The 26209-nt window shown below is 49.1% G+C and overlaps 2 protein-coding genes across 3 annotated transcripts; one reads left to right on the forward strand and one right to left on the reverse strand.

Moving 5' to 3' along the window:
- Window positions 1-542: 542 nt before the first annotated feature.
- COQ9 (coenzyme Q9) lies at window positions 543-11884 on the reverse strand. The gene is made up of 9 exons (XM_036345791.1): window positions 11769-11884; window positions 8987-9155; window positions 7476-7611; window positions 5674-5816; window positions 5322-5406; window positions 3805-3909; window positions 2172-2327; window positions 1792-1845; window positions 543-1201 (listed from the first exon to the last, which is right to left on the reverse strand). Exons 1-9 carry the CDS (start codon window positions 11833-11835, stop codon window positions 1166-1168), a joined length of 951 nt encoding a protein of 316 aa, XP_036201684.1. The 5' UTR covers window positions 11836-11884; the 3' UTR covers window positions 543-1165.
- CIAPIN1 (cytokine induced apoptosis inhibitor 1) lies at window positions 11847-26209 on the forward strand. Of its 2 annotated transcripts, none has more exons than XM_036345792.1 (9): window positions 11847-11972; window positions 17626-17799; window positions 18497-18649; window positions 20052-20128; window positions 21755-21923; window positions 23608-23681; window positions 24544-24659; window positions 25324-25405; window positions 25952-26209. In XM_036345792.1, the coding sequence occupies exons 2-9, from the start codon at window positions 17643-17645 to the stop codon at window positions 26060-26062; spliced, it is 939 nt and encodes a 312-aa protein (XP_036201685.1). In that variant the 5' UTR covers window positions 11847-11972; window positions 17626-17642; the 3' UTR covers window positions 26063-26209. The 2 variants fall into 2 exon arrangements, with proteins under 2 accessions (XP_036201685.1, XP_036201686.1); XM_036345793.1 differs by lacking the exon at window positions 11847-11972 and adding an exon at window positions 16562-17423.

Below are 26209 nucleotides of genomic sequence, written 5' to 3' on the forward strand. Positions count from 1 at the left end.
TTTTAAGCAAAGATACATTTACAGGGATGATCACTGCAGCACAGTTTGTAACATCAAAAAAGAAACAAAAGTAACTGTCCATTGAGACGCCTGGTGAAATATACACACAGGAATACTATGTCTTTTAAAAGAATGAAGTTGGTACATTTATGGAAAAACAAGTGTGCTTTAGCCAACTATACTTGAATGGTAGGTATATACCCTTTCCCTTCCCGCCCGCAGCCTGAGCTGACCAACGTGAGTTAACCAGACTTGCAAAAGGAGCCCAGCCAGTGGGGGCCAAGGAAATTATTAAAGCTAGACTGGATCCTGAAATGGTTAGCAATAGACAAGCGCAGCAAAGGAGCTAACGGTGAGAGGAAAGGCCCCTGTCACTCCCGTTTTACTGATGGGAAGCCTGGGCCCAGAGATGCAGAGCTGTCATACTGTTAGGCAGCACCAGGCCCAGAACTCAGCCTCAAACCCTTCCCACACTGCTGTCTCTCTCTGGGCTCTTGGATACCTGCCATGGTCTGGATGAAAACTAACTACACAACAGTAGATGGATTCAAACATATTTATTATTATTTTTACAGAGTCTAAGTTCACTAATAAGCCTGCACGCACGCTGGTGTAATGCGACACCAGGCCTGAGATCACACCCCTGGCCGGGCTGTGAACCACTGTCCAGCAGGCACCTGTCTCATGTGGCAGCTTTCTGAGGGGGTCCCAGGTGCAGTATCTCAGGCTGCTGGAGAGGAAAAAGGCCGCAAGGGGCACTTCTGGGTGCACGTGCCTGTGCTGTGCTGTGGATCAGCTGCCACAGGGGTAGCTTGAGACCCTGACTTTGACCTGGGAGTCCCAGAGCATTCTAGGAAGGTTAAGATATGACCAAGGTGCCTGTGAGACAGGCCGTGCTGGTTTCTGTGGCTTGAACGCTGGCTGAGAGCCTCAGTTGTCAATCACACAACTGCAGAAAGACATCAGGAAGCCGGGCTTGGTACTAGGAACTGAGGAAGTGGCCCACTCCCGGGCTACAACTGTATCATCAAGCGCCCTGTGGCTTCCAGGTGGCTGTGGTGGTGACTCAGAGTCCTGTCCTGTGCTGGCACTTCATACTGTTCAATGTCCCTTAAATATATCCGCAGGTTTTCTTCTGGGCACGCTAGCTTATACCCCTTCTTGCTCACCGGCGCTGGTTCAGACCTGTCAGGTTCTTGAGCTGAGAAAGGGGTGGAAACAGAGAGAGTGCTAAGGCCTTGCCCTGCCCCAGGACTTCAATGGGAGAGGTCCGGATTTTCAAAGCAGCACCCGTGGCTGTGATCTGATGTCCTGGGGTCCAGGGAGTCAGCCAGTAGAAAACAGAGGTGGGATACAGTGGGGCCTTGACTTATGAGTTTAATTCGTTCCGTGACGGAGCTCGTAACTCAAATTACTCGTATGTCAAATCAAAAAGTGAACGAGTGAGACACGTGATGCTGGGCTGATGTTGTGGCATTCACTGTGACGTTCGCTGCGCCAACTAGCGGTGGGGTATCTGAAGCTGGCTCGTAACCCGAATTTTAGCTCGCAACTCAAAGCAAAAAATCGGCCGAGAGACGGCTCGTATCTCGAAAAACTCGTTCGTCGGGACACTCGTCAGTCAAGGCCCCACTGTATTTGGAATCAAGAGAGTTGGACTGCACCGCTGTCAGTCTCATTACTTAAGCTTTCCAGTTTAAGGCTACAAAACTATTTGGGGTCAGGGATACATTAAGCAGCACAGGCCAGAGTGGGATGGGGGAGGGCAGGGATGAGCAGGGAAGTACCCACCGTCACTGCTGCACCCATGAGTCCTTGCACCAGTGCCTCTCCAGTGGACTTCACCTAGAAGGAGTCAGAGTCAGGTTCTCTTAGCCCCCACCACAAGCCAAGGTGAGACAGGTAGGACAAACCAGCAGGCCTACTGGTCCCAACAGGTGGAGTCAAGAGGGCTGTGTACTGGAGGGAGAACCTACAGACAACACAGCCGCAAATGGGCCAAGTGTGGCTCTTGGAGAGGCTGCTAGGAGGAACCAGCCCAGCTCCCGGGGAAGGCCCCCAGGACTGTCAGCTGAGGCCACAGGGGAGCAAGGGAAAGACAGCGCCCAGCTGTGACCCGAGGAGGAGGGGGTGCCTGGAGAGGAGGCTTCCCGAATGGCTAGCCCCACTACCTGATTGGCAGTGTGGCCCATGTTCATCGCGTCGTTAATCCGGTTTTCCAAGAAGCGCCAAGTGTCCTCGAAGTCGGGGGAGGAGTCCTGCGTCATCACCAGCTCTGTTGTGTTGTAGATAGCAGCCAGCACAGCCCGGCGGGTGTACCAGTTGAACTGCAAAGAAAACCACCAGGCCGGCGGGTCACCGCGACTGCTGCGGGCGGGGCAATCGGGGCGGCTTCTGCCCAAAGCCACAGGCACGCATGGCCTTCCTCCTGACTTCTTCTTTCCCGCACAGATACATCCGGCTCTCTGGACAACACTATTGTCCCACCACGTGGCTGCACATCAGAATGACCTGGGAAATTAAAAACGCAAGCTCCCAGCCTGGCCGGGTGGCTCGGTTGGTTGGAGCGTCGTCCCATGCACTAAAAGGTTGTGGGTTCAATTCCCTGTCAGGGCGCATACCTAGGCTGTGGGTTCGGTACCTGGGTTGGGGAGCGTACAGGAGGCAACCGATCCATGTTTCTTTCTCACATCCATGTCTTTCTCTCCCACCCTCTCTCTCTCTCTCTCTAAAAATCAATAAACACATATCCTCAGATGAGGATTTTAAAAAAATGTTTTAAAAAAAGCAAGCCCCCGGGCCCAGCCTCTTAGCATTCAGTCAGTGGATCTGGAGTGCCAGGAGGCTGGAGTTTACTAAGCATGCAGGTGACTTTGCTACATCTGGGCCTTTTGGAACTGCTGGCAAAAAGACTGTCTTAGGACATCTAAGTGCGGGGAGGCTCTGTGGTCAGCCAGTTATGAGCAAACTGTAGTGTGTTCCACGGCAAGTGACGGCTGGGCATCACGGACCGATGGGAACAGCGAGGAAACGCTGAGAGGCAAGTCCTTTAGCGACGCCAACTGTCCTGGGAAACTGCTCTTCAGAGCACTGGCTCGGCTGCTCCGTGCTTTATTCCTTTAATTTCTTTGCTTTCTAATTTCATTTCGCTGCCATCTCTGTTGCTGGTATATTCCCGCAGGGGGGAGTTTATTAAAGCACTATGTTAGAGCCGGGGGCGGGCATCTCTTTGCCTCCCCAGCCTGGATATTAATTTCTTTTTATAAAGGTATACATTTTAAAAACTTCCTTACAGAAATATAATAGCATTCACAAGTCACATTCTTTCCTGGTGCCTGTTTAAAGGCTTATTGATTTCTTAGCAAAGCAGGCCAAGATGGGCTGGGGGTGGGAGTTTCCTTTTAAAGCAATGGTGTCTCCATGGCATTAAAAAAAAAATCAGTCTCATGAAAGTCACACTGAGAAATTTTGCTGCAGAATATAAATTTTAGGAGATGGGGGCGGGGGGCATTATAAAGTAGCAGCCCAATCACAAGGCCCTCTGACGTCTTTTGTCACCACTGCAGGTTGGGAGGAAGCACCACTGGTTTGCGACTGGAGTATTGGTTCCTGTCATGGGATGATCTAGATCCCACTGTGGCCTGTAGAGGGCCCTCCCTCACACCTCAGCCTCTCCTCACCAGGATGGGCATGGCGCTGCAGGCCCCTGAAGAGATTTGTGATCAAAGAAATTCCACAAACTTGTTGAAGAAATGCTCAACCCAAGCTTTTCCCGGGGCCCCGAGGGCCTGCAGAAGCACTCACGTCAGTGGACTGGTCCCCGGCGTAATGCCACATTTCGTCCACCATGCTGGTGAGCAGGCTCAGGCTGGCCGGGATGTTGTGAGGGAGCATGAGGATGCTGAGGGCCTGCGGGAAGGACGGGGACAGGTACAGCACACAGGGGATAACCGCGCCTGGGTGGCTGGTGCCTCACCTCTCCACTGACCTACGTGAGGGGGCTTGCCCAGCTCGCATCTGAGACCCACCTCCCACCCCCCGGCGGCTAACAACCCTGACCACAGTCGATGGGGACCAGGGCCCATCCTCCTCTCCCGGCCCAATCAGATCCTCAATCCCCAGCATGTGGACTTGGGAATGCAGACAGCAGAGGGTCTGGCCTGGTCTCTCTGAGTACTGAGAGTGAGGATGAGGAGGTCACATGGAGGAAGAAGCAGAGATAGGAAGGGAATCTGGGGGTGGTGTCTAGATCCAAATTCTAGGTCACGTTCCTCCTCTTGTCCCACTGCAGCCTCAGTAAGTTCCTCCCCGTGACTTTCTGCTCAAGTTGATATGTTATCTGAAACTAATCCTTCAACTAATACAAGCAATGGCACAACCCAGACTCCTCCATCAGCAGACACCACCTCCTGACAGTACAAGGTCTTGCCACTTTGTCAACTTAAGTCCTCAGCCGGGGCCTCTGGGGTTTGGACAGAGAGGTCCTGGATGGGCTGGGAAGTGTCCTCTCGGTGCCAGGAGCCCAGGAAACGTGCTGCACCAGCAGGCAGCCAGGCCTAACGCACTCGTTTTCATCCCTTGAATCGTGAGGCGGAACGAGTCGAGGCGCCAGGTCTGGAAATCCAGCGGCAGCACAGGCAGGAGGCAGGCTCCACTCGGCCGTGCTCCCTACACACCCGGCCTGGGTGTTCCCGTGTGTCCACTGACTGACTGAAATGACGTGTTCAACAGAGTCCTAGCTGGATGGGGCACCAGATGGCCCTGCATTCCTCTGATGTGCTTCGACTTGACCTGCTTAACTGAGAGCAGGGCCCACCCTATGACATGCTTTGAAAGAGGAAAAGGAAGCTTCAGAGAAGGGCAGAAAAGCCCGTGGAAGAAAACTCCAATCCTCAAGCCTCACACTGACAATCTGAAAAGAAGGCCAGTGCCCCGAGATCTGAAACACGACAGGCCTGTTCACGACATGGCCAATACAATCCGCTGACTTTTCTCATCTCCTTCACGGACTCCTACTCACTGAAGGCCTGCGGGCACACTCGGGCCACCAAGGCCCCACCCAGGACGCGATCCAGCACCCAGGCCACTCACATCTCCAGGGACCGAGACACCGAAGGCTCTGAGTTACTCTCTTTGGCACCCCCTCCCCCCCCCCCCCCCCCCAAATCTGAAACCTAGCTCTGCCACGTGCCCGGAGCATCCCTGGGCCTGTGGGGTCAGTGAGCTGAGGCCTGACCGCGCCCAGTGCTCCGAGTGGAAGGTGCTGGCAGGTATCCATCTGAAGACATTGTTGCGTGGGGGCCTGGATATGGACTCTGTACCCGGGGCCAGTGCTCAATGTACGGGATCAGCATTCTCAGTCTGGTCTCCACTGCGTCCCTCAGGAACTGGTCTGTCTTCCTCTTCCTGGAAGAGGGAGAAGAAAATATGCGTCTCTGGGTCAAAGGCATGGCTCGGTGCTAGCACAGGGGGAGAGGCCGGCTGGCTCCGGGCGCTGGCCTGCCGACAGCTGTCCGAGCCAGGCGGCTGCCTGTGAGCCTGTCCCCTGGACGCAGCAGGGCTGCTGAATGCCCCTTTTGGCTCTGCTTGGACTGGCCTCCTAGGGACAGCTGGTGGGGCCTGAGTCACTCCAGCCTTAGCTGCCACCCCGAGCGACAACGCCACAGGACTTACTCTGCCTGGCTCAGCTGTACCAGCTTCTGCTCCTCCTCCAGCACCTGGGTGAGCCGGGCATTGCACTGGGTCACAAAATGCAGGATCAGCTCACTGCCATCGCTCCCGAACATGCTGGCTGCTGCACTGGAGAGGCCCAGAGACTACGGAGGAAGAACAGAACAGGGCGGCGCGCGTAGTGGACATGTGCTGCCCGCTCGCCACTGGTGCCTCTTCTAGTAACGGCAGCTTTGTTTCCAGGGGGCCACCCCACTCTTCATTCTTCATCCGTGAGACGTGGGTGAAGCTAACCACACTCCATCAAGCCCCTGGCGTGCTGCAGACTTGGACGGGAGTTCACAGCGCCATCTCAAAGATGCGTACGCGAGCAACCCCAGGCCCGGAGAAACCGCCTTGGGACTCTGGCTAGGACTGATGGGAACGAGGAGCTCTCTCCACGGGGGCTGCCGAGCCACTCCTAGTCCTGCATGGGAGGCCCCTGCTGATTGATAGTATAGCCAGGGTGTTTAAAACACGTTACATACATTACCCCTGCTGTTGGGAGCAGAGAGGAACGCGGAGCAGATATGCTGGAGAGAAAGTCCCCAGCCCCACAACCCAAGAATGTTGTGCCCAAGCTACTTCCAGACTTTTGTTACTAAGTGAGTCAAAACACTCCTTCTTGCTTGAGCCAGTCAGAGTGGAACTCTGACACCTGTAACCTGGAGGCCTAACTAACATAATAAGGGGCTGGGGAAGATGCTCATAACCCTTTCCTTTACCAATTCACTTAATTTCTCTCTTGGAAATGGAGTCACTTAGTTGTTCAAAAAACAACAAGACCCTGACTGGGTAGCTCAGTTAATTATTGCCCTTATAAGCCAGGGCTGTGGGTGCGATCCCCGGTCAGGGCACATACAAGAAGCAACCAATGAATGCACCAATAAGTGGAACAACAAATTGATGTTTCTCTCTCTTTCCCTTCTTCTCTCTAAAATCAATGAATAAAAATAAAAAACAACAACAAAGCTTTCCTTAATGAGTTGTCAAGAAGTTAACAAAGCCACAAAGATCCCTGCTACTCCCGATCTACAGCAACTGCTGTGCATCTGCTGGAGGCAGAACCCTGACAGCAGCAGAGACAGAAGGAGAAAAAGGAACAAAACAAAAACATTAACTAGAAACTCCCCCTGTGGGGAGTGGGGAAATGCCTCTTTTGGTGGAAGTACACAGCCCTCTTGGAGGGCAATCTGCCAGTCTATTCCGATGCAGGACCAAATGTGTTAGACTTACTGAGAAAAATACAGCGTGTTGTTCTCCCAAGTGGTGCCTTCTTTGGCGTTTTCAAACACCGTATTTCATCAAGTCTAAGATGCACATATTTTTCATTTTAAACAATCAGTGTGAATTGTACAACTGATGATGTGTCACAGTTTAAAGGCGGCATTTACCTTTTTCAGTGATGCATACAACAATGCTGCTTCTTACAACCACTGGCATCTTAGAGTCAATGAAATATGGTCATTTTTGTCATAGGCAATTCTTTACACGGGCTGCCTTTAGAACCTTACTCCTAAGAACCAACTACATCTTATATTCTTTTTATAGTAAAAAAGTTTTATAATGAACCTAGTTTCACCTTACTAATAAAGAACCTCCCCCTGCAAAAAAAAAAAACAAGGAATAAAACACCCAGAAAACCCTACAGGGGCGAGGGTTCTAAGCTGGGCGGCACGTTGGCTGATGCAAGGCCTCTGCTTTGGCTGACGGAACTCCCTCCCGGCTGATCTTGGTCAGGCTGCCCCGCCCTCACCTACACACACCTGGGCCCCTTCCGCAATTGCCTCTGCCGTCCACCCACGGGCAGGCACGAACTCCAGGGCTGCTGTCAGGATGCGGTGCTGCAGCTGCTCCTCACTCTCGTGGTCCTCCTCCTCGTCGCCGCCCTGGTCTGTGTACCTGAGACCCAAATCCGAGGCAGACATGGGGACAGAGCCCTGCACACCTCATCCTCCTGCCTGCTGCCTCGAGTGCAAAATGAGGCTGAGCAGAAACCATAGCTACTAGTTAGTAAGCACATGTTGGGAGGACATTTGCGTTTGTGTATTGCTATCGTAGTGCCAACACGGTAAAACCTCTACCATCCTTCCCCTCCCGTACGCTCACTGAGAGCAGGCAGCAGTGAGCGAGGACGTCACGCCACAGGACACGTGCTCCTGCAGCTCCCAGGATTCCCTGTTTCTAGCCCTCAGCACAGTTTCTCTATCTGTATTTGCACCGGACGGTAACGCCATGAGGTCTGAAACAGTGGTCGTATTATCCACAGGGTCTGGCACAAAGTAGATCCTCAAAAAAATATTTGTTGAACTGAAATGAAATGTTAATCAGAAGACCAGAATAATGACTGGGGATACTTAATTTCAGAGCTAGAGGAACTTCTCAGTGGTAGGATTAAGAAAAAAATATCTAATGGAAATGGAAATTATGTTTCTAGAGGACAATTTGGCCCCACATATGTAACAAAATGCTACATGTGCATCTCCTTTGACTCAGTGCTCCCATTGCTGAGAATCACACACTTTATCACATTATTTTTCATACCACTGAAGGAAATCTAAATATTCATCAATAAAAGATAGGTTAAACAAACTTTGGTACCACCATTTGCTGGAATATTATGCAATTACTAAAATAATGACCGTGAAGAGATATTAAAAATGTATACAGAGTGAAAAAACAGATTCTGAAAGAGCACATATAATTAATCATGATTATTGTTTTTTTAAATCCTTATCCAAGGATGTTTTTATTGATTTGAGAGAGAGAGAGAGAGAGAAGGTAGATGGAGAGAAAGAGAGAAACATCAATGTGTGAGAGAAACATTGATCGGTAGCCTCCCATAGGTACCCTAACCAGGGATCGAACTAGCAATCAGGGTATGTGTCCTGACCGGGAATTGATCCCTTAACCCTTCAGTTCACAGGATGACGCCTTAACCAACTAAGCCATAGAGGCCAGGGCTGTAATTAATCATTATTATATACAGAAGTTTACATGTGAAATATGCTTACAGAAACATCTAAAAAGGTAGTAACAAAAATATTGGCAGAGTTATTTCTGGATCTGTGATTTCCAGTAATTTTTGTGAACTTCTTTGTATTGTTTAGATGTTTTACAATGTACAGGCACCATTTTCATTAAAAAACAGGAGGTTCCTTTCAAAGATAGTCTGATCATGATGAAAGGTGAGAAAGAAGAGAGGAGAGAGGAAGGAGAACAGATGTACCCAAGCACGCAGTGGCCAGAAATGGGTCGACAGGGTTCTGGTGCCTACCTGGGGGGTGGACGAGAAGACTCTGGACTGGGTTCTTCCGCCCCCTGCGTCTCAGAATGTTGCTGAGAAAAAGGAGGGGGAGGTCGGGGCTTCTGCTCATCTGAAGCCCTCAGCTGCAGAGCTGACGCATGGAAGGCGCGTGGCGCCAGGGCTGGCTGGCAGCGGGACACTGAAACGGAAGCAGGACTGGTCAGTCGGTGACACTCACCAGAGAAGACCCTTTGAGACCTACCATGGTACAGGGATGGGGAGAGTAAGAGGGCAGAGTCCCCTCCAGCACCACTTATCCAAGTGTTGGGTCTCAGGCAAAATTCAGGGTAAATTGGCAACCTTGAGACATGACGTGGAGACAAGAGTCTGAGCCAGAAAACAGAAGACCTGCTTCTAGGCCTGTTTCTATCATTTGTTAGCTGTGTGGTAATGGGCAAGCCATTTCATCCCTGTGAGCGTGACTTTAAAGTAGGCAAATTAAGAATAATAATTAAAAAGAATAATCTCCATTACTTGCTCCATGGGAGTGGGGCTGAAACAAAAAGTGACAGTGACTTGGAAATGTTTCACGTTTATACTAGAGGCCCGATGGATGAAAATTCGTGCAAGAGTAGGCCTTCCTTCCCCCAGCTTCCGGCTTCCCTCCTCTGGCTGCCAGCAGGCACCTGGGACCTGGGCCCGGGCTGCTTCCTTCCGGCCACTGGCAGGAACCTGGGACCCGGTGCCTTCCCTTGGGCCACCCGCAGGCACCCAGACCCGGGCTGGCTTCCCTCCGGCTTTGTCAGGAAGGACGTCCGGAATGACGTCCAGTTTAATTAGCATATTACCCTTTTATTATTATAGATATTATGGCTAGAGCGCTGGACTAGAAATTAGAAGGTCTGAGTACTGACCCCTAGTGTTTATATGATGCCTGCTTTCTCATCTACAATATTGCAACACCCCCTTCATTCACATTAGGAAAGGGCTTTTGGAAAAGCACCACTTCATACTTTTTTCTTTCCCAACATTGTATTATAAAACATTGCAAACAAGTTGAAAGAATCGTGGCATGAATGCCCTTATATCCACCATCCAGATACTCTATATATGCAGCCATCACACACTCTTCCTTTAATCCATTTTGTATTTTGATACATTTGTTGCAGGCCTCAGTATTCTTCATCTCTAAACATTCCCCCGTGCCTCTATGAAGCGGAGTTTAATATCTTCTGTTCCTTTATTGAGCTATTTATATACAATGAAATGCAAAAGTCTGAAACGTGCCAATTCTGAATTTTGACAAATGCATACTTATATAACCTGAACCCCCATCTAGAGGTGATCACCTCCCTGCAAGGGCCCTCATGTTCCTTCCCAGCCGTTCCCTACCCACGGTTCTGAATGTTCCCGTCTAGTTTTGCCTGTCCTAGCACTTCGTCTAAATACAGCCGTACAGCATGTCATTTTTATGTGGCTTCTTTTGTGGAACACACTGTTTAGGCTGAGCTATGCTTTTTGTGTAAGCCAGCAGGTTGCTTTTTTACTGCTGAGTAGTATTCCGTGAGGACACTCTTCTGCGGGTGGACACCTGGGCTGGCTCACGGTTGGCTATTATCAGTGAAGTTGCTACGCACGTACTTGTACAAACCTTGTTGCGGACGTAATGCTTTCGTTTCCTCTGGTATTTGTAAATACTTAGGAGTGGATTTGCGGGGTCACAGGCATTGCTTTGACTAATCATATTTAGTTTGGAGTTTTGTATACAAACAACAAAAGGGCATCATTTTTTAAAAAAAATCTATCGGGTCCCTCAGGGACCAATGATTTATTTATTTTAAATATATTTTATTGATTTCTTACAGAGAGGAAGGGAGAGAGATAGAGAGTTAGAAACATCGATCAGCTGCCTCCTGCACATCTCCTACTGGGGATATGCCCGCAACCCAGGTACATGCCCTTGACCGGAATCGAACCTGGGACCTTTCAGTCCGCAGGCCGACGCTCTATCCACTGAGCCACACCGGTTTCGGCGGGAACAATGATTTAAAAAACACAGCACGATAGGTGTGAAAACACCTGCCTTTTAGTGTACGTATAGAAAAACGGGAGCGACTATCCATAATACGTTGAAAAGGACAGGGAGGTTCTGAAGGAACCACTGTGATTTAGGAGAGTTTAGGTGAAATGCAGGAGAGTGTTTATTATGTTATTAGCTATATATTTTTGTTAATGTGTCACATTGGGTCTAGTCCATTTATGCCAACGATACAAAATTTCCTCTTTTAAGTAAACGCCTGTCTTTTTAAGAACTCGGATGTATAAACAGAAATCCTGACTACATAGCGGCCAAGGTGGTGCAAGGGGATCACAGAATTAACGGACGTGGGGGGGCGCTGACTGACCGGAAACGGTGGCCAAGGTGCTCTCTCCGGTCGCCTCCACCTCTGTCCCTCGTGTTCCCGGCCCCGGGCCCTCGCAAGGGACTTAGGAGACGGGGGCCGAGTTCCGCAACCACGAGCTGGGTGACCTTGGGCACCCACAGCCCTCTCTGGGGCTTCGTTAAGCCCATTAAATGGGAGGGAGAGGCCCTGCTCCGCGGCTCTTGGCCCCTTGCATCTGCTGACTCGGGGCAGAAGCCCAGCCAGACGGCCCGTTCCATCCCGGGACGCCGGCGGCCCCGCGCCCGTGCCCTTCACCTCACCTTGCTCGCGAGCCGCCGCCACGGCCTCTTCCGCCCCGCACCCAGCCCAGGTCGGCCTCGCGCCCCCTCCCCGCTCCCCGCCGCTCCCCGGCTCGGCCGCCCCCTCACCGGGCAGGCACCGCAGCTGCAGGAGCCTCCAGCCCGCTCGGCCGAACGCGCTGGACACCGCCGCCATCTTGGGAGCGGGCACGTCTCCGACGTCAGCGCAACCACTTCCGCCCTCACGCTCCGCGTGAGCCCCCGCCTCTCGCGAGAAGCGCGTGCGCGGAGCCGGCGGCTGCGGAGACGCGAGGAAGGCGTCCCGGGTACCAGGTAAGCGCTTGTTGGGTGCCGCCAAGAACACAACCTCCCCTGGTCGTCCCCTCCCGGCCCATCCTCGTCCCCAGACCCTCCCATGTCCTCGTCCCAGTCGTGTCACTTGGTGGGAACTAGCCTTGGCCACCTCCCCGAGGACCATGGCGGGCTTTTGCCCTGAGAATCCAGCGTGAGGGGCCGGACCGGTCTTGTCGGCCGCGGGCTCCTGGCGCTGTGGCCCTGGTCCTTCCTGGAATGCCTGCCTCGGCCTAGGCCCCAGGGACAGCGGTCGGGAGGAAGCGCCGGGGCTGGGGTCCCAGAGGCCGGGGTGGGAGACCCCCTTCTGCCCGTGGCCAGCTGTTGTGACCTTGGGCCTCGGTCCCACGTCTCGAACGGAAGGCGTTTCGTTTCGGTCGTTGGGGGAACCTCCAGGTTGTACTTTGGAGCCAGTGATTTTCCTGAACCTCTGAGGCAACGGTTCGCAACCTGGGGGTCGAACGACCCTTTCACAGGGGCCGCCTAAGACCATCGGAAAACACATACATAATTACATATTGTTTTTGTGATTCATCACTATGCTTGCATTATGTTCAATTTGTCACAGTGTAAATATCTGCATACCAGATATTTACATGACGATTCATAACAGTAGCAACATTACAGTGATGAAGTAGCAACGAAAATAATGTTATGGTTGGGGGTCACCACAACATGAGGAACTGTATGAAAGGGTCGTGGCGTTAGGAAGGTTGAGAACCACTGCCCTGAGGTGATGAGTTGGTTCTAATCAGCTATTTCCCAAACTTGCCGGATGGGAAGAACCACGGGGGATGCTTGCGGGTCGGCCGGATGCCCAGGCCTTTCTCCTGGAGGGTTGGTTCATTCATTGCATGCGGGTCTCCTCCAGGAGCCCGGTTCTAACACCAGCCCCGCTCCGGGTGATTTGTAGGATCTGCAGCTTTGGGAAAGGCTGGCGGCGTTCATTCAGACACGGAGCGCCAAGCCCCGGGTGACCCCGGAAGGTCAGACACGGGGTGCCCAGCCCTGGGTGACCCCGGAAGGTCACGGACTGGCCTCAAACCACTGTCCTCGCAGAGCCGCGCGGGGATTTCTGTTGTCAGAGGAGCTGAGCACGTCATTCTGTCAAGTTTGTGTTTGCAGTCAGACCCCGCCTGGTCTCTGTGTCTGTTTAAGCCAAAACCCCCCCAATGTTAAAATTTCACACCCATCTCTCCAGTTCCATAAAGCACTGCCCTATGGGTTGTTTTGTTTTCTGAGTTCTGTCCATTTATCTTCAGATGAGCCTCCTCTCTGTGTTCACGTAAGAAACATTCAATCCTGTGAAGAATTTTTGTGAGTTTATTTGAGCCAAACTGCTGACAGTTGCCGGGAAGCTGACTCTCAGTGGGTTGAAGATAATGGTCCGGAGGATGGCGCTTTTGTACTTTGTTTTGTACATTACAATCAAAGGAGGAGCCCTAAGCGGGTTACACGAAATCCGTTGGTGATGGATTAGGGGGGTGGCGGGAGAAAGCACAGCCGGAAACCTCTAGAACTGGATAAAAAGTAAAAGGATGGACACACTTCTTGTGCTTCTGTGGGTGCAACAGTCTACAACCATCAGGATGACAGTGATGATGAGGGGATTTGTGGTCTCTGTGCTTTGAGGGGTCTGGAAAAGGGAAATCACTTTGTTTTTGCAAAGACATGTTATTCTAGACACAAACGGGCTTAGTTCAGGTGAAGGTTAACCTTTGCTAGGGAAAAATACTGCCTTGGGACCTGACTACCCACAGTGAACTGCTTGTAGTTTGAAGAAGTGCTCATTCCAGACCATCCTTTGTGGTTATGTAGGTCTCTAAGTTTGCAAGGCCGCCACGCAGGCCTCCCCTAAGCTTGTCCAGGTTTAGTATATGGCTCCTTTCGCCCACAGGTGGATGTTCTAGCGTTTGTAACCCTTAACTCTTGACACACACCTAATTGCCTGGTGACAATCTTCCTTTTCCTTTTCCTTTTCCTTTGAGTGTCCTGTTTCCTTGCTGATTATCCCCCTTTTCCCCCCTCTGTGTGTGTATATATATATATATTCATGAGCTTCAGTCAGTTCATTTTAATTAAAATTTTCTTTTCTGGTGACTGTCAGGATTTTCAGGCGGTTTTTGTTGTTTTTGTTTTAATCCTCACCTGCGGATACTTTTCCATTGATTTTTTAGAGAGTGGAAGGAGGGGAGAGAGAGAGAGAGAGAGAGAGAGAGAGAGAGAGAAACATCGATGTGAGAGAGACACATTGATTGGTTGCCTCCCCCAGCACCCTGACCAGGGCTGGGGATTGAACCTGCAACCCAGGTACGTGCCCTTGACCGGAATCAAACCGGGGACCCTTCAGTCCTCTATCCATTGAACCAAACTGGCTAAGGCTTTTATTTCTTTTTTCAATATTGTTTTTCTTGGTTTCAGAGAGAGAGAGAGAAACATCAATGACGAGAGAAAACCATTGATCCTGCATGCCCCTCACTGGGGACTGAGCCCACAATCCCGGCATGTGCCTTGACTGAGAATCGAACTGTGACCTCCTGGTTCATAGGTCAACGCTCAACCGATGAGCCATACCTCCCAGGAAGGATTCTCAGGTTTTTTTATGCACCTGACTTAAAAGGATTTGATTTTTTACTTGAACCAATACCCAAACGTCAATCTTAGTTTTTTCTTTTTCTTTCTTTTTTTTTTCTTTTAAATATATTTTATTGGTTTTTTACAGAGAGGAAGGGAGAGGGATAGAGAGCCAGAAACATCAACGAGAGAGAAACATCGACGAGCTGCCTCCTGCACACTCCCCACGGGGATGTGCCCGCAACCAAGGTACATGCCCCTGACTGGAATCGAACCCAGGACCCTTGAGTCCGCAGGCCAATGCTCTATCCACTGAGCCAAACCGGCCAGGGCTTAGTTCTTTCTTTTGGCCCCGTTCCTCCTTAAGAGAAGACAAATGCCTCAAGATTTGATGTTAACTCGGTACCTTAAAAAGAAGCAGGTGTGCCCTAGCTGGTTTGGCTTGATGGATAGAGCATCTGCCTGCGGACCAAAGGGTACTAGGTTTGATTCCAGTTGAGGGCACATGTCTGGGGTTGTGAGCTCGATCCCCAATAGGGGGCGTGCAGGAGGCAGCCAATCAATGATTCTCTCTCATCATTGATGTTTCTATATTTCTCTCCCTTCGTCTCTGAAATCAATAAAAATACATTAAAAAAAAAAAAAAAAAAAAGAAGCAGGTGTATCTCCAGAAGTTATTCTGAGACATCTGCTGTCACTGCCTGCAGGAACGTTTTAGAAGAGCCACGGGCATGTGTGTGCAGCAGTTAGAGTTGGACAGGTGGCTAACAGAGACGTCCAGTGCCATGACAGTGACTTCTACTCCACCTCTAAAGGCACAGGTTGAGCCCAGCCCATGTGGCTCAGTGGTTGAGCCTGCAAATTGGGCTTGTGCCCCGACTGGGAATCCAACCATGACCTCCTGGTTCATGGGTCAATGCTCAACCACTGAGCCATACCAGCCAGGACCATTATTCTAGAAACATGTCATTTGTGTCTTATAACTTAATCCCCAGCGATCCATATTTCTGTCTTCCCTGGCTGGTTCTTAAATGTGAGGAGATGGATCTCAAGTCACTCAACTTAAAGATTTGCAAAGCTTCTTCCTCAGTATCATGTGTATCATGTGACAGTAAAAGCCTTAAAAGTCTTTATTTATTGCCCAACCGGTGTGGCTCAGTGGTTTAGCGTTGACCCATGAGCTAGGAGGTCAGGGTTTGATTCCTGGTCAAGGGCACATGCCCAGGTTGCAGGCTCGATCCCCAGTAGGGGCCACATGGGAGGCAGCCGATCAGTGATTCTCTTTCATCACTGATGTTTCTATCTCTCCCCCCCCCTCTCTCTCTCTGAAATAAATAACATTTAAAAAAAGAATTTTAAAAAGTAAATAAGATAAAAGTTTTTATTTCATGATTATGCATTGTTTAGGGATTTGAAAACCATAATTCAGTGACTAAGGAATCCTGATTGTCTAATAACACTTGGCAGCCTTTTACTGCGACTTGCAGCCAGGTCAGGATAGTAAAGAGTATGCATTCCACACGGAAGAAACTCGATAAAAGGCATGATAGAGCAAAACTGCAAAATTCACTTTGGAGAGGTGGAGACACACGTGGAGCCAGATTGTAGAGAACCTGAATCCCGAAGACGAAGGAGTTTTGCTTTTGCTCTGGAAAAGAAAACCTTTCGGATAAAGCTCCTTTCGGAAGTGAGCAGCAAAACCAGAGTGCTGCAGCGGTGAAGGATGACTGGCTAACCTGGGCTTGTTTCGGGGGCAGAGGAGCAAGTCATTTGAAGTCAACATTTTTTAAAAAAATATATTTTATTGATTTTTTACAGAGAGGAAGGGAGAGGGATAGAGAGTTAGAAACATTGATGAGAGAGAAACATCGATCAGCTGCCTCCTGCACACCCCCTACTGGGGATGTGCCCACAACCAAGGTACATGCCCCTGACCGGAATCGAACCCGGAACCCTTGAGTCTGCAGGCTGACGTTCTATCCACTGAGCCAAACCGGCCAGGGCATGAAGTCAACATTTTTAAAGAAGGAAGAACATATGCACACGGCTTAAATTCCGTCCCAGAGTGTCGATGGTGGTATAATTGTCACAGCCACCTCTGCAGAAGACAGTGTTCAGCATAAGACTGATTCACCCTGATGTCCCCACCACAGCTTCTGTCCCGATGTCATTTATTGGAGCTATTTTAAGTCGGAAACTTTGTGGCATTAATATTTAAGAAAGAAAGGAGGAACTGAGTAGAGTGCTAGCTCCTGACCCGATTTCATTCTCTACTCGCCTGAGTATCAAGTGGAAGAGAAAGTTGACCCATGTGGGGAAATTTCCATAGGATGAAAGCCCTGGCTTTACAGTCATGTGGACTTGGATTCAAACCCCAGCTCTTACTATATCCACACAACACTTACTAGTGTGTGTCCTGGGCAAAGTCAGAGGCCTCAGTTTCCTGGCTGTCAAATGGGAATAATGCCTAGGTTAAGTTGTTTCTGAGATTCATTTGAGATCATGTATGTAACGTGTTTTTAAACACCCTGGCTATACTAAATATTAAAGAAAGACATAGTAGATACTGTTGATCACTGATACATTGATCATATTTTGCTAAAAGGGAAAATATTCAACTTGCCAAACCTAATAACTTGTCTCTTTAAAAAAACACACACATTAAGCTTGTGGTTGGGTTGTCTGCCAATTTCTTTGCCTTTCTTGCTGAGTCATACTTCTGCCTAATTAGTGTGTTGCCTGTTATATATTCTGGTCAAGCTGAACTGTCTCATATCAGAGAGGAAATAACTTTCTGCCTTCAAGCTCTTTACTTGACTGCCAAGTCAGGGTGCTCTGAGGAGGCAGCCTGCTTTTTGGGTATGTTGGGGTTATGAAACCTTGGGGTAACGAGCTCGTTCATTTATTCAAACTCTGGTATTGACAGCAAGAATCTCTAACGTGGTCCGCATTCCCGGTCAGAATTAGGTTGTGATTCTAATCACAGTCGATGGTGCCTCGTGGGTGAAATTGCGCTTTCGTCCCTGCTCAGCCCTGACTCTCCTTTGGCCGGTGGTTTTAGGTGTGCACACAGCAGGGATGGCAGACTTTGGGATCTCGGCTGGCCAGTCCGTGGCGGTGGTCTGGGATGAGCCCTCCCCGCCGGAGGCTCTGAAAGACCTGGTGGAAAAGCTGCAGGCGATAACCGGCAGTGAGGGCCGAGTGTCTGTGGAAAACATCAACCAGCTGTTGCAATGTAAGTACCTACCCAGGTTGTCTTTACAGGGTCGGGGTGGGGCGAAGTGGGGAGCTTTCAACGGGAGTGCTGCACTTCTGATAAGATAACCGAGTTTTTGTTTGGGTGGCACATGATGGCAGTGGCCTGTCACCCTGCTGTTTTCAGTTGAGACACAGTGGACTCAGGAGTGTGGTTGATTTGAATAGCACAGGGGTCCTCAAACTACGGCCCGCAGGCCACATGCAAATACAAATATTGTATTTGTTCCCATTTTGTTTTTTTACTTTAAAATAAGATATGTGCGGTGTGCATAGGAATTTGTTCATAGTTTTTTTTTTTAAACTATAGTCCGGCCCTCCAACGGTCTGAGGGACAGTGAACTGGCCCCCTGTTTAAAAAGTTTGAGGACCCCTGATATAGCATGTTCTTGTTTCTTTCTTAGCTACGCCACTTTTTCTTTTAAAGCCTACTCTTCAGCTTCCTCTTTGACTTCTTCCCACGAGCGTATCAAAGGATATGAAAGTAGTAAGACTGAGGGAGAGCAGGGCAGCAGTGTCCTTTCCCCTCATCCTAGCAGTGGTGGTCTAATCGCATTTGCTGGACGGGTGGGTGTGCATTCTACAGGGCCAGGCGTGGCCTTGGTGCGGGCTCGGAGGGCTTGGGAGACAGCTCCTGGCGTCCAGGTGGTTGCTGACACCGTCTTCCTTCTTTTCAGCTGCACACAAAGAATCTAGCTTTGACGTTATTCTAGCGGGTGCAATTCCTGGAAGCTGCACTCTGCACAGTGCTGAGGTTCTGGCTGAGATGGCCCGGATCCTTCGGCCTGGGGGAAGTCTGTTTCTGAAAGAGCCAGTGGAGACAGCTGTAGGTAAGGAAGCCTTCCTCTGAAAGACGGGACTTTCGCAGGGTTGCATCTGTGCCTATGCTTGCTGCATCTCTGAGCAGGAGCTACCATTTGGAGATCAATATTCTTACAGCTGATCTTATCATTAGATATACATTATTGTAAAAAATCTGAAGCTACACATCTGAAGAAATGTGTGATCTCTGACCCAGGAGGTAGTAAAATAGAAGGAAACCGCCTATCTGAACATGGCTGGGTCCTTCAGCAGGTGAACGAACGGTTAACCTTTGCTATGTCTGTACCATGGGAAACCGTGCAGCAGTAAAAGGGAACAAACTTCATATGTGCAGCACCTTGGATGAATCCCAAGGGAATCGTGCTGAGTGAAAAAGCCAGTCTCAAAGGTCACACGCTGTCTGATTTCGCTCATACAACATTCCTGAAATACAAAGTTACAGGTGACGGAAAATGAATTGGTGACTGTCTGGGAGGTGGTGTGTGAGGCTGTAAAGGGCTAGTACGGGGGCTTCTGTGGTCAGAGAACAATCTATATCTTGATTGTGGTAATTGGTTACACTAAGCTACATGTGTGCTAAGATTGCCTAGAACCACACACACATATGCACACACACGTGCATGTAAATCTGGTGAAATTTGGATAAGCTCTGTGGACTTATCAGTGTCGGCTTCCTGGTCTTCATATTGTATTAGAATTGTATCAGATGTTACCAGGGGGGAAGTGAGGTTGATGGGCTCTCGAGACATCTCTGAACTTTTTAAACATCCTGTACATCCATAGTTGTAGTTGAAATATAGTGACTGGAAATGTGGGAGTGATGAGGTAATTATTGATTCATGGAAAACTATGATGGAATTCAGGAAATAAAAACCTTTCTTTTTTGTTCAAGTGGTAAAGTGTCAAAGAATTATATAATTCTGAATTTTAACATTTGTTAACCAGACTTTGCATCAAAATGTGATGACTTATTTCACCAATAGAAATGAAAATATTTTGAAGTATATGAAGATGTTTATGTGGAGCTATAAAAACGTTGCTGGGAATGTAAACGTTGGGTGACTAAACACAGTGTCTTTCATCAGAAGTATAAAAAGATAACCCGATACTTGTTACGTTAGAGTTTCTAAGCCTCTTTCTAATCATTATCTAACAACCCTGGAAGGCTTGGTATTTCCAAGAAGCAGAGAGCTATAAGAAACAATAATGGAATTACTATCTAAAACTTAGGAGTACTGGTAAGAGAATTTTGAATAACCAAGTCAAATTAAAATATCATCGAAATGTATGTACATTAAACAGAAAAGGTTATTATTGTTCTAATGCCTGATGACTCAAACAGGATAGAGCCTTTATTATTTTTCCTGCTTTCACCTATAAAGCTGCTGATTGGGGTTTTCCTCTTGGCAGCTAACGATAGCAAAGTGAAGACGGCGTCTAAGCTGTGTTCGGCCCTGACTCTGTCTGGTCTTGTGGAGGTGAAAGAGGTATGTTGGGAGACAGCCTTCTTTGCCGGGAACCTAACCCTGGGTCACTAACCTAGTACGTACCTCTTCGTAGACAATACAGAGAGAACTGGGGAAATACCAGCCCTGAAGGGGAGGTGGTCAGTTCGCTTAGACTAGGAATGAAGCTGGGAAGTGCTTTGCATGTGAGATACATGAAGCCTCCAGGGACAAAACCTCTGGGATAGTCCCCCCTGAAGAGGCTCGGCTGGGGCCCAGGTGGGTGGGGGCCTATTCCGGTGTCAGTGCTGGTTAGTGGGGCTGCCCGCTGAGGCCGCAGAGCGGAGCACAGATCTCTTAGTGGACGCCAGTCCTAGGCCCCAGGGAAGGGCAGTCACCTAGATCATCCTTGGATATTTGGTGGGCGGCTGGTGGAGGTTGGAGGGGAAACCCCATTTTTGACAGTTCAGTAGGAATATTTTAATTAAATAGAGGTGTTTATATTTCTACATTCTTCCCTGATGTTGAGATTTTCTTAGGTGTGAGGTAAGAATAATATAATGAGAGCCATTATACCACTGATTTGCTACATGACTGAAGACCTTAATTTATTCATGCCCACTCTTTATTTTTCTTTTTAGTTTAAGGTTTTCCATTTTTTATTCTAAAATAAGGAATGCTCACAAAAATTCAGTTAATACTGAAGAATATTGAACATGAAGTGATGACATCCCAGTCCTTGCTCACATGTCTCTCCCCAGAGGAAACCATTCATTATGTATTTGCAGCCACACACACACACACACACACACACACACACACACGTATATACATATGTCATTACTTAATGTCAGTAAGGTCATATGTATACATTGTTAGGTCACTAGCTTTTTGGACATTTACCCATCTGAGTGTATCATCCCTTGTTCGTCTTCATGATGTAACAGTAGTCAGTGCTATAGGTGGGCTGTGGTTTGTTTAACCATTCTATAATTGTTAGACACAAGGTTATTATTGTTTTAATGACACAGCACCCCCACTCATTTTTTTACTTTTACTGTCTGCTGCTACTTCCCAAGGCACATAGAAAGCATTTCCCTCCCCCTGTGGTTCTTTTCCTCTCAGAATCTAAATTTTACTGTCTTGATGGTGGGTCTGCTTCCCCACTACAGGCTTAGATCCAATTCAACAGGGCCATGTCTGATTCATCTTCACAATACTCACCCAACCCTCACAATGAATAGCACCGTGCCTTATGCCTAATAGATATTTGATAATGTTTTAAAACTTTGGAAAGTTTTAAAACTCCAAGTAAAATAGGCCCAAAGTAAAAATGTACACAAAAGTTGCACTCTAGGGTTATGATCAGTGAGAAACTGATGTGACCATGAGGTGATGCCTGTTACTCCCGCTGTTACCCTATGTACTACTTAAAACAGCGGTCGCCAGCCGGTGGTCCGTGAGGTCCGAAAGGTTGGTGACCGCTGGTTTAAGGAAACCTTTGGAGCAGTGGTGGCCAACCCGTGGACACTAGTGGTCCGTGAGGTGCGAAAGGTTGGTGACCGCTGACTTTAAACACAGAAATTAGGATTTGATGCCCATATAGGTGGGCTTAGAACATCATTTTGTAGGAGTGTGGCCTGATCCTTTTGATGTCTTGAATTCCAGCTGCATCGGGAGTCCTTGAGCCCTGAGGAGATACAGTCTGTCCAAGAACATCTGGGTTACCATAGTGACAGTTTGGTCTCTGTGCAAATCACAGGCAAAAAACCCAACTTTGAAGTGGGTTCTTCTAGTCAACTTAAGCTTTCTACTGCCAAGAAGTCGTCTCCCTCAGGTAAGACTGGACATTATTGTCTGAATAGTCCTGAAGGACACATTAGGAATTGAGACAGAAATCTGAATGACGTGATAGATTTTTAGAGGATTAGTCCTTCCTTCATTTCTGTCATTTCCAGATGGAAGAAATTAAGGAAGGACTAATCCTCTAAAAATGGAAGAATGCTTATTGTACTATTGTCCTAGGCATTTTCAGATCGCAACAGAACTAACGCATAGATATTATCTAGTTCAGCCCTTCTGCACTGGAGGACACTGAGGCCTCCAGATTTTATTATGTTGTTGTTTTTATTAATTTCAGAGAGAGGAAGAGAGAGAGAGAAATATCAGTGATGAGAGAGAATCATCAATCAGCTGCCTCCTGCACTCCCGCTACTGGGGATGGAGCCCACAACCTGGGCATGTGCCCTGACGGGGAATCAAACCATGACCTCCTGGTTCATGAGTCAATGCTCAGCCACTGAGACACACTGGCTGGGCGAGGACTCCGGATTTTAGAGGCCTGAGTCACAGAGCTTAGTTATTGAAGTCTCTCCAGGCCCCAGAATTTTGATATTTATCCTCAGGAGACCTCATGGTGGTGTCATGATAGATAGGAGTGCCCTGCTCCTCTTCCCATGTGTCCTCTGCCTTTGTGCCAATAGAGTTAGCTTTTCTTCCTTTGAGGATCCTAAGACACTTGTAAAAATATTTCTTCTGCTCAGAAAATTACACTCCCGACCCTGCTTTGCATTTCCTATCGCTGTTTTTTAACGCCCAGGTTGAGAAAATTGTCCCAGCTCTGAGATGTGCAAAGGTGTATATGTTCGGTCACACAGCTCTGTTTTGACTGTCCAGCCTACTTACACCTTCAAGAAACCCTTGGGAATCCTAACCTTTGGGTTCGTAGTCCCGTATGGTGGGAACAGCTCAGATGAGCAGTTTGCCCAGTGGAAGGTCCGAGCATGCAGTTGTGGCAGTGATCACTAGGGGGTGCTCTTACCCCCAGGCCCATTCGAGGCCAGGCCTCACACTGAATTGGGGTCTCAGCCCTTTTCTGGCCCTTCTTGGGCTCTCCTGTCCCGTAGAGGAACTCAGGAAGTGTGAGGTTCCCGCCACCGATTTGCTACACTGCCAGCATCGGTTCCAGAGCTTGTTTTCTTGTGTGTAACAGGTTTATGTGAGGCTGAAGCTGCGTGCTCATGCTTTCTGTCACATTCTCATTCATCTTCAATCTCCCGCAGTAGGTGTACGGAGTACCATAGGTCCGTGTTCTGAGGGTGGAAACCAAGAGAAAGGAGAAAGCAATGTAGAGTGGAAGTGAAAGCATTAGAATGGCATGTGTGGCTTTGTGGCCTAAGTGTCCAAACCTGCTTTCTAGCTATGCAATTAGGATGACAGAGGCTTCCCGCCTAAGGTTGTTAGCAGGATTAAATGAGATGATGTATGTGAAATGCTTTATATAATGTCTGGTACAGAGCAATATTTTTAAAAAGGATGGCTTCTGTGACTATCACAGTGAGCGATCGGCACAAGGTCCTGCCTTTTGTAAGTGGTGGAGCTGGGCCTTGAACCCGTGTCTTTTGACTCTCAGTCCAGTATGTTCTCTGCACAGAATCTCTCAATAGAAAGCACTTAGGTTTGCTTGTAGTTTGTGTAAGGCTTCTTAATAGAGCTCTTTTTCTTTTTCTGCTTGGACTCAGTGAAGCCTGCTGTGGACCCTGCAGCTGCCAAACTCTGGACCCTCTCAGCCAATGACATGGAGGATGAGAGCATGGTGAGGCGGCACCTGTTGATGGCTTTCCTTTAGCCCCCACGTTGGGGATGCGTGTTTCTGGTTGGGAGCGGCCGCTCGGGACTCGTGGCTGTGAAGGTGTTTAAAGCCCAGCGTTGAGGCTGTGCCTGTCACCGGCATTTCTCAGTTAGGAGGCACCTCCCCATTAGTGGCCTTTGACATTTCTTTTCAGCATGTTTTCCCCACAGATTTTCTTGTTCTTACTTCAGGCGATACATTAAAGACGCTCGTGGGCATGTGCAAACTTGAAAAGAGTTGTCAGCTGAAATGTTTTTATTGGCTCCTTTGGCCAAGTCACTGACACTCACTGTCTTCAAAGCCATGCTCCATCTTTGATCGGTGCTTCCATAACAAAGTTGTTCACTTCTCCAACTATCGAAGTTCTAGTGGCAAGCAAAGTAGGTTATGGTTCGTGCCCTCATAGAACTTACAGGTTACCTGTCCACGCGTTTATCAAAGAATTACGCAACATATGTATCATATTGGCCCTTTTCTCTGGAATTCTAGAGAAAATATTTTATTCCCCTTTCCACCTGACAGGCCTTCTTATACATACAGGGTGTCCCAGGAATGTATCCACACACTTTGAATAATTATAAAAGCAGTGTTTATTGAAGTATTTTTCATTTACCAGCTATCAGCTGTTCCCAGTGTAAATCGGTTCCCAGTCCCCTCACAGCCTAGTGCATCTTCTGTGGTGCTCAGCCCCGACTCAGCATCAACTGGAGGGAGGATGGCAGGTGCCTTACACAGGCGGCAACCCTGCTGCCTCCGCCCGTGGCCGCCTCCGCCTCTCCTTAGCAGAGAGTATGGCCGCGTCGCTCACTGCTTCCACACTCCCCAGGATCTCATTGACTCAGATGAGCTGCTGGACCCAGAGGATTTGAAGAAGCCAGACCCAGCCTCCCTGCGGGCCCCCTCCTGCGGAGAGGGGAAGAAGAGGAAGGCCTGCAAGAACTGGTGAGTGCTGCCCGCAGCAGGGTCCAGGTGCTTCTGGCTTCTCTTCCCGCAGTCACTGTGCTCTCTGTGATTACAGCAGGGCCTCCCTGCAGGAGCATTCTAGAGAACAGTAAAATGAACACCAGGTACGCCTCGCCAGGTTAAGAACCAGAGCTATTACTGGTATCTTAGCAGCCGCCTCTGCATGCTTATTTCAGAGAGGGAGGGAGAGGAAGAGAGAGAGAAACATCAATGATGAGAGAGAATCACTGATCAGCTGCCTCCTGCACGCTCCCTACTGGGGGCCGAGCCCACAGCCCAGGCATGTGCCCTGACTGGGAATCAAACTGGTTCATAGGTTGATGCTCAACCAGTTTTCACATGTGGGTGGATAGTTTAACCACCTACATGTGAATCCCCAGACAATGTATTATTTGTGAAGAACTGAAGAGGAAGCCCCAACCTGAGTAGACAAGGAAAGATGGAGATTCCATATCTCAGAAGGCTCCCAGGGAGGAAAGATCGGCAGGGTCCTCTGCTCCGGCTTCTTTGAGAATCTCGCAGAGCAGCTCCCGGGAAGTCAGTGGGAAGGAATGGAGAGGAAAGTCTGCGTACATTTGGTACTGCCAGGATTGGGGGTTTCTGGGTGGTGGCCAGTCTCACTCATCAGCTACTGATTCCCCAGCACGTGTGGCCTTGCTGAAGAACTGGAAAAAGAGAATTCCCGGGCACAGACAAGCTCCCAACCCAAGTCGGCTTGTGGAAACGTAAGTATCGTTGCTTAGTATTTCCCAGTCCTTAGCGGTCTCGGGCGTCATTCTGAACGCCACACAGACTAGCTCCCGCTGTAAGGAACTTCCTGCCCAATATTTCAATAATCGGTGAACATGTGAGAACATGTATGTAGGTCTTCATGGGGCAGCACGGTTATCTCTTAAGAGAGGGTCAGCATGCCCATGCCCAGACGGGGGCTCTTGTTTCTTATTTTTGTCCCTTCCTACTTCCTGGTGGGCCTGAGATTATTCAGCCGTTTGGCTGAGCTCAGCTGGTACTTGAATGCTGAGAATATAGAAATATGGCCTAAGGAGCTTCTCTAGGCCATTGTTCTCATAGGACCAGAGATCTTTAAAACTCTCTCTTGTGTCTGGGCCCCCAGGGGACCTACAGATGCACCCAGCCATTTCCTTCAGCCGCTGAGGCCATAACACGAAATTAGGGATCCCGTCCTAGCCCCTATTCCTGGCATAAGCTCCCCGTGTGATGGTCTCTCCAGTATATTACAGTATATCGTTGTATATTTACTATGTCCACAGTGTTACCTGGGCGACGCTTTCCGCTGCGCCAGCTGCCCCTACCTCGGGATGCCAGCCTTCAAGCCCGGGGAGCAGGTGCTCCTGAGCAACAGCAACCTCAGCGATGCCTAGGAGGGCCCCGCGGGCACACGGCTCCTCCGCCATCCTGCCTCAGACCCTGTCTCTGCACTGGCTCCCTCTCTCCGAAACCCGTTTGCAGGGAGGGGCTTAGGCAGAGTGAAGCTGCCTGTGGGGTGCCGGGGTGTGTAGTGCTGCTGT

This window comes from Myotis myotis, unplaced genomic scaffold (genome assembly GCF_014108235.1).
Source record: "Myotis myotis isolate mMyoMyo1 unplaced genomic scaffold, mMyoMyo1.p scaffold_m19_p_19, whole genome shotgun sequence".
Classification (NCBI taxonomy): Eukaryota; Metazoa; Chordata; class Mammalia; order Chiroptera; family Vespertilionidae; genus Myotis; species Myotis myotis.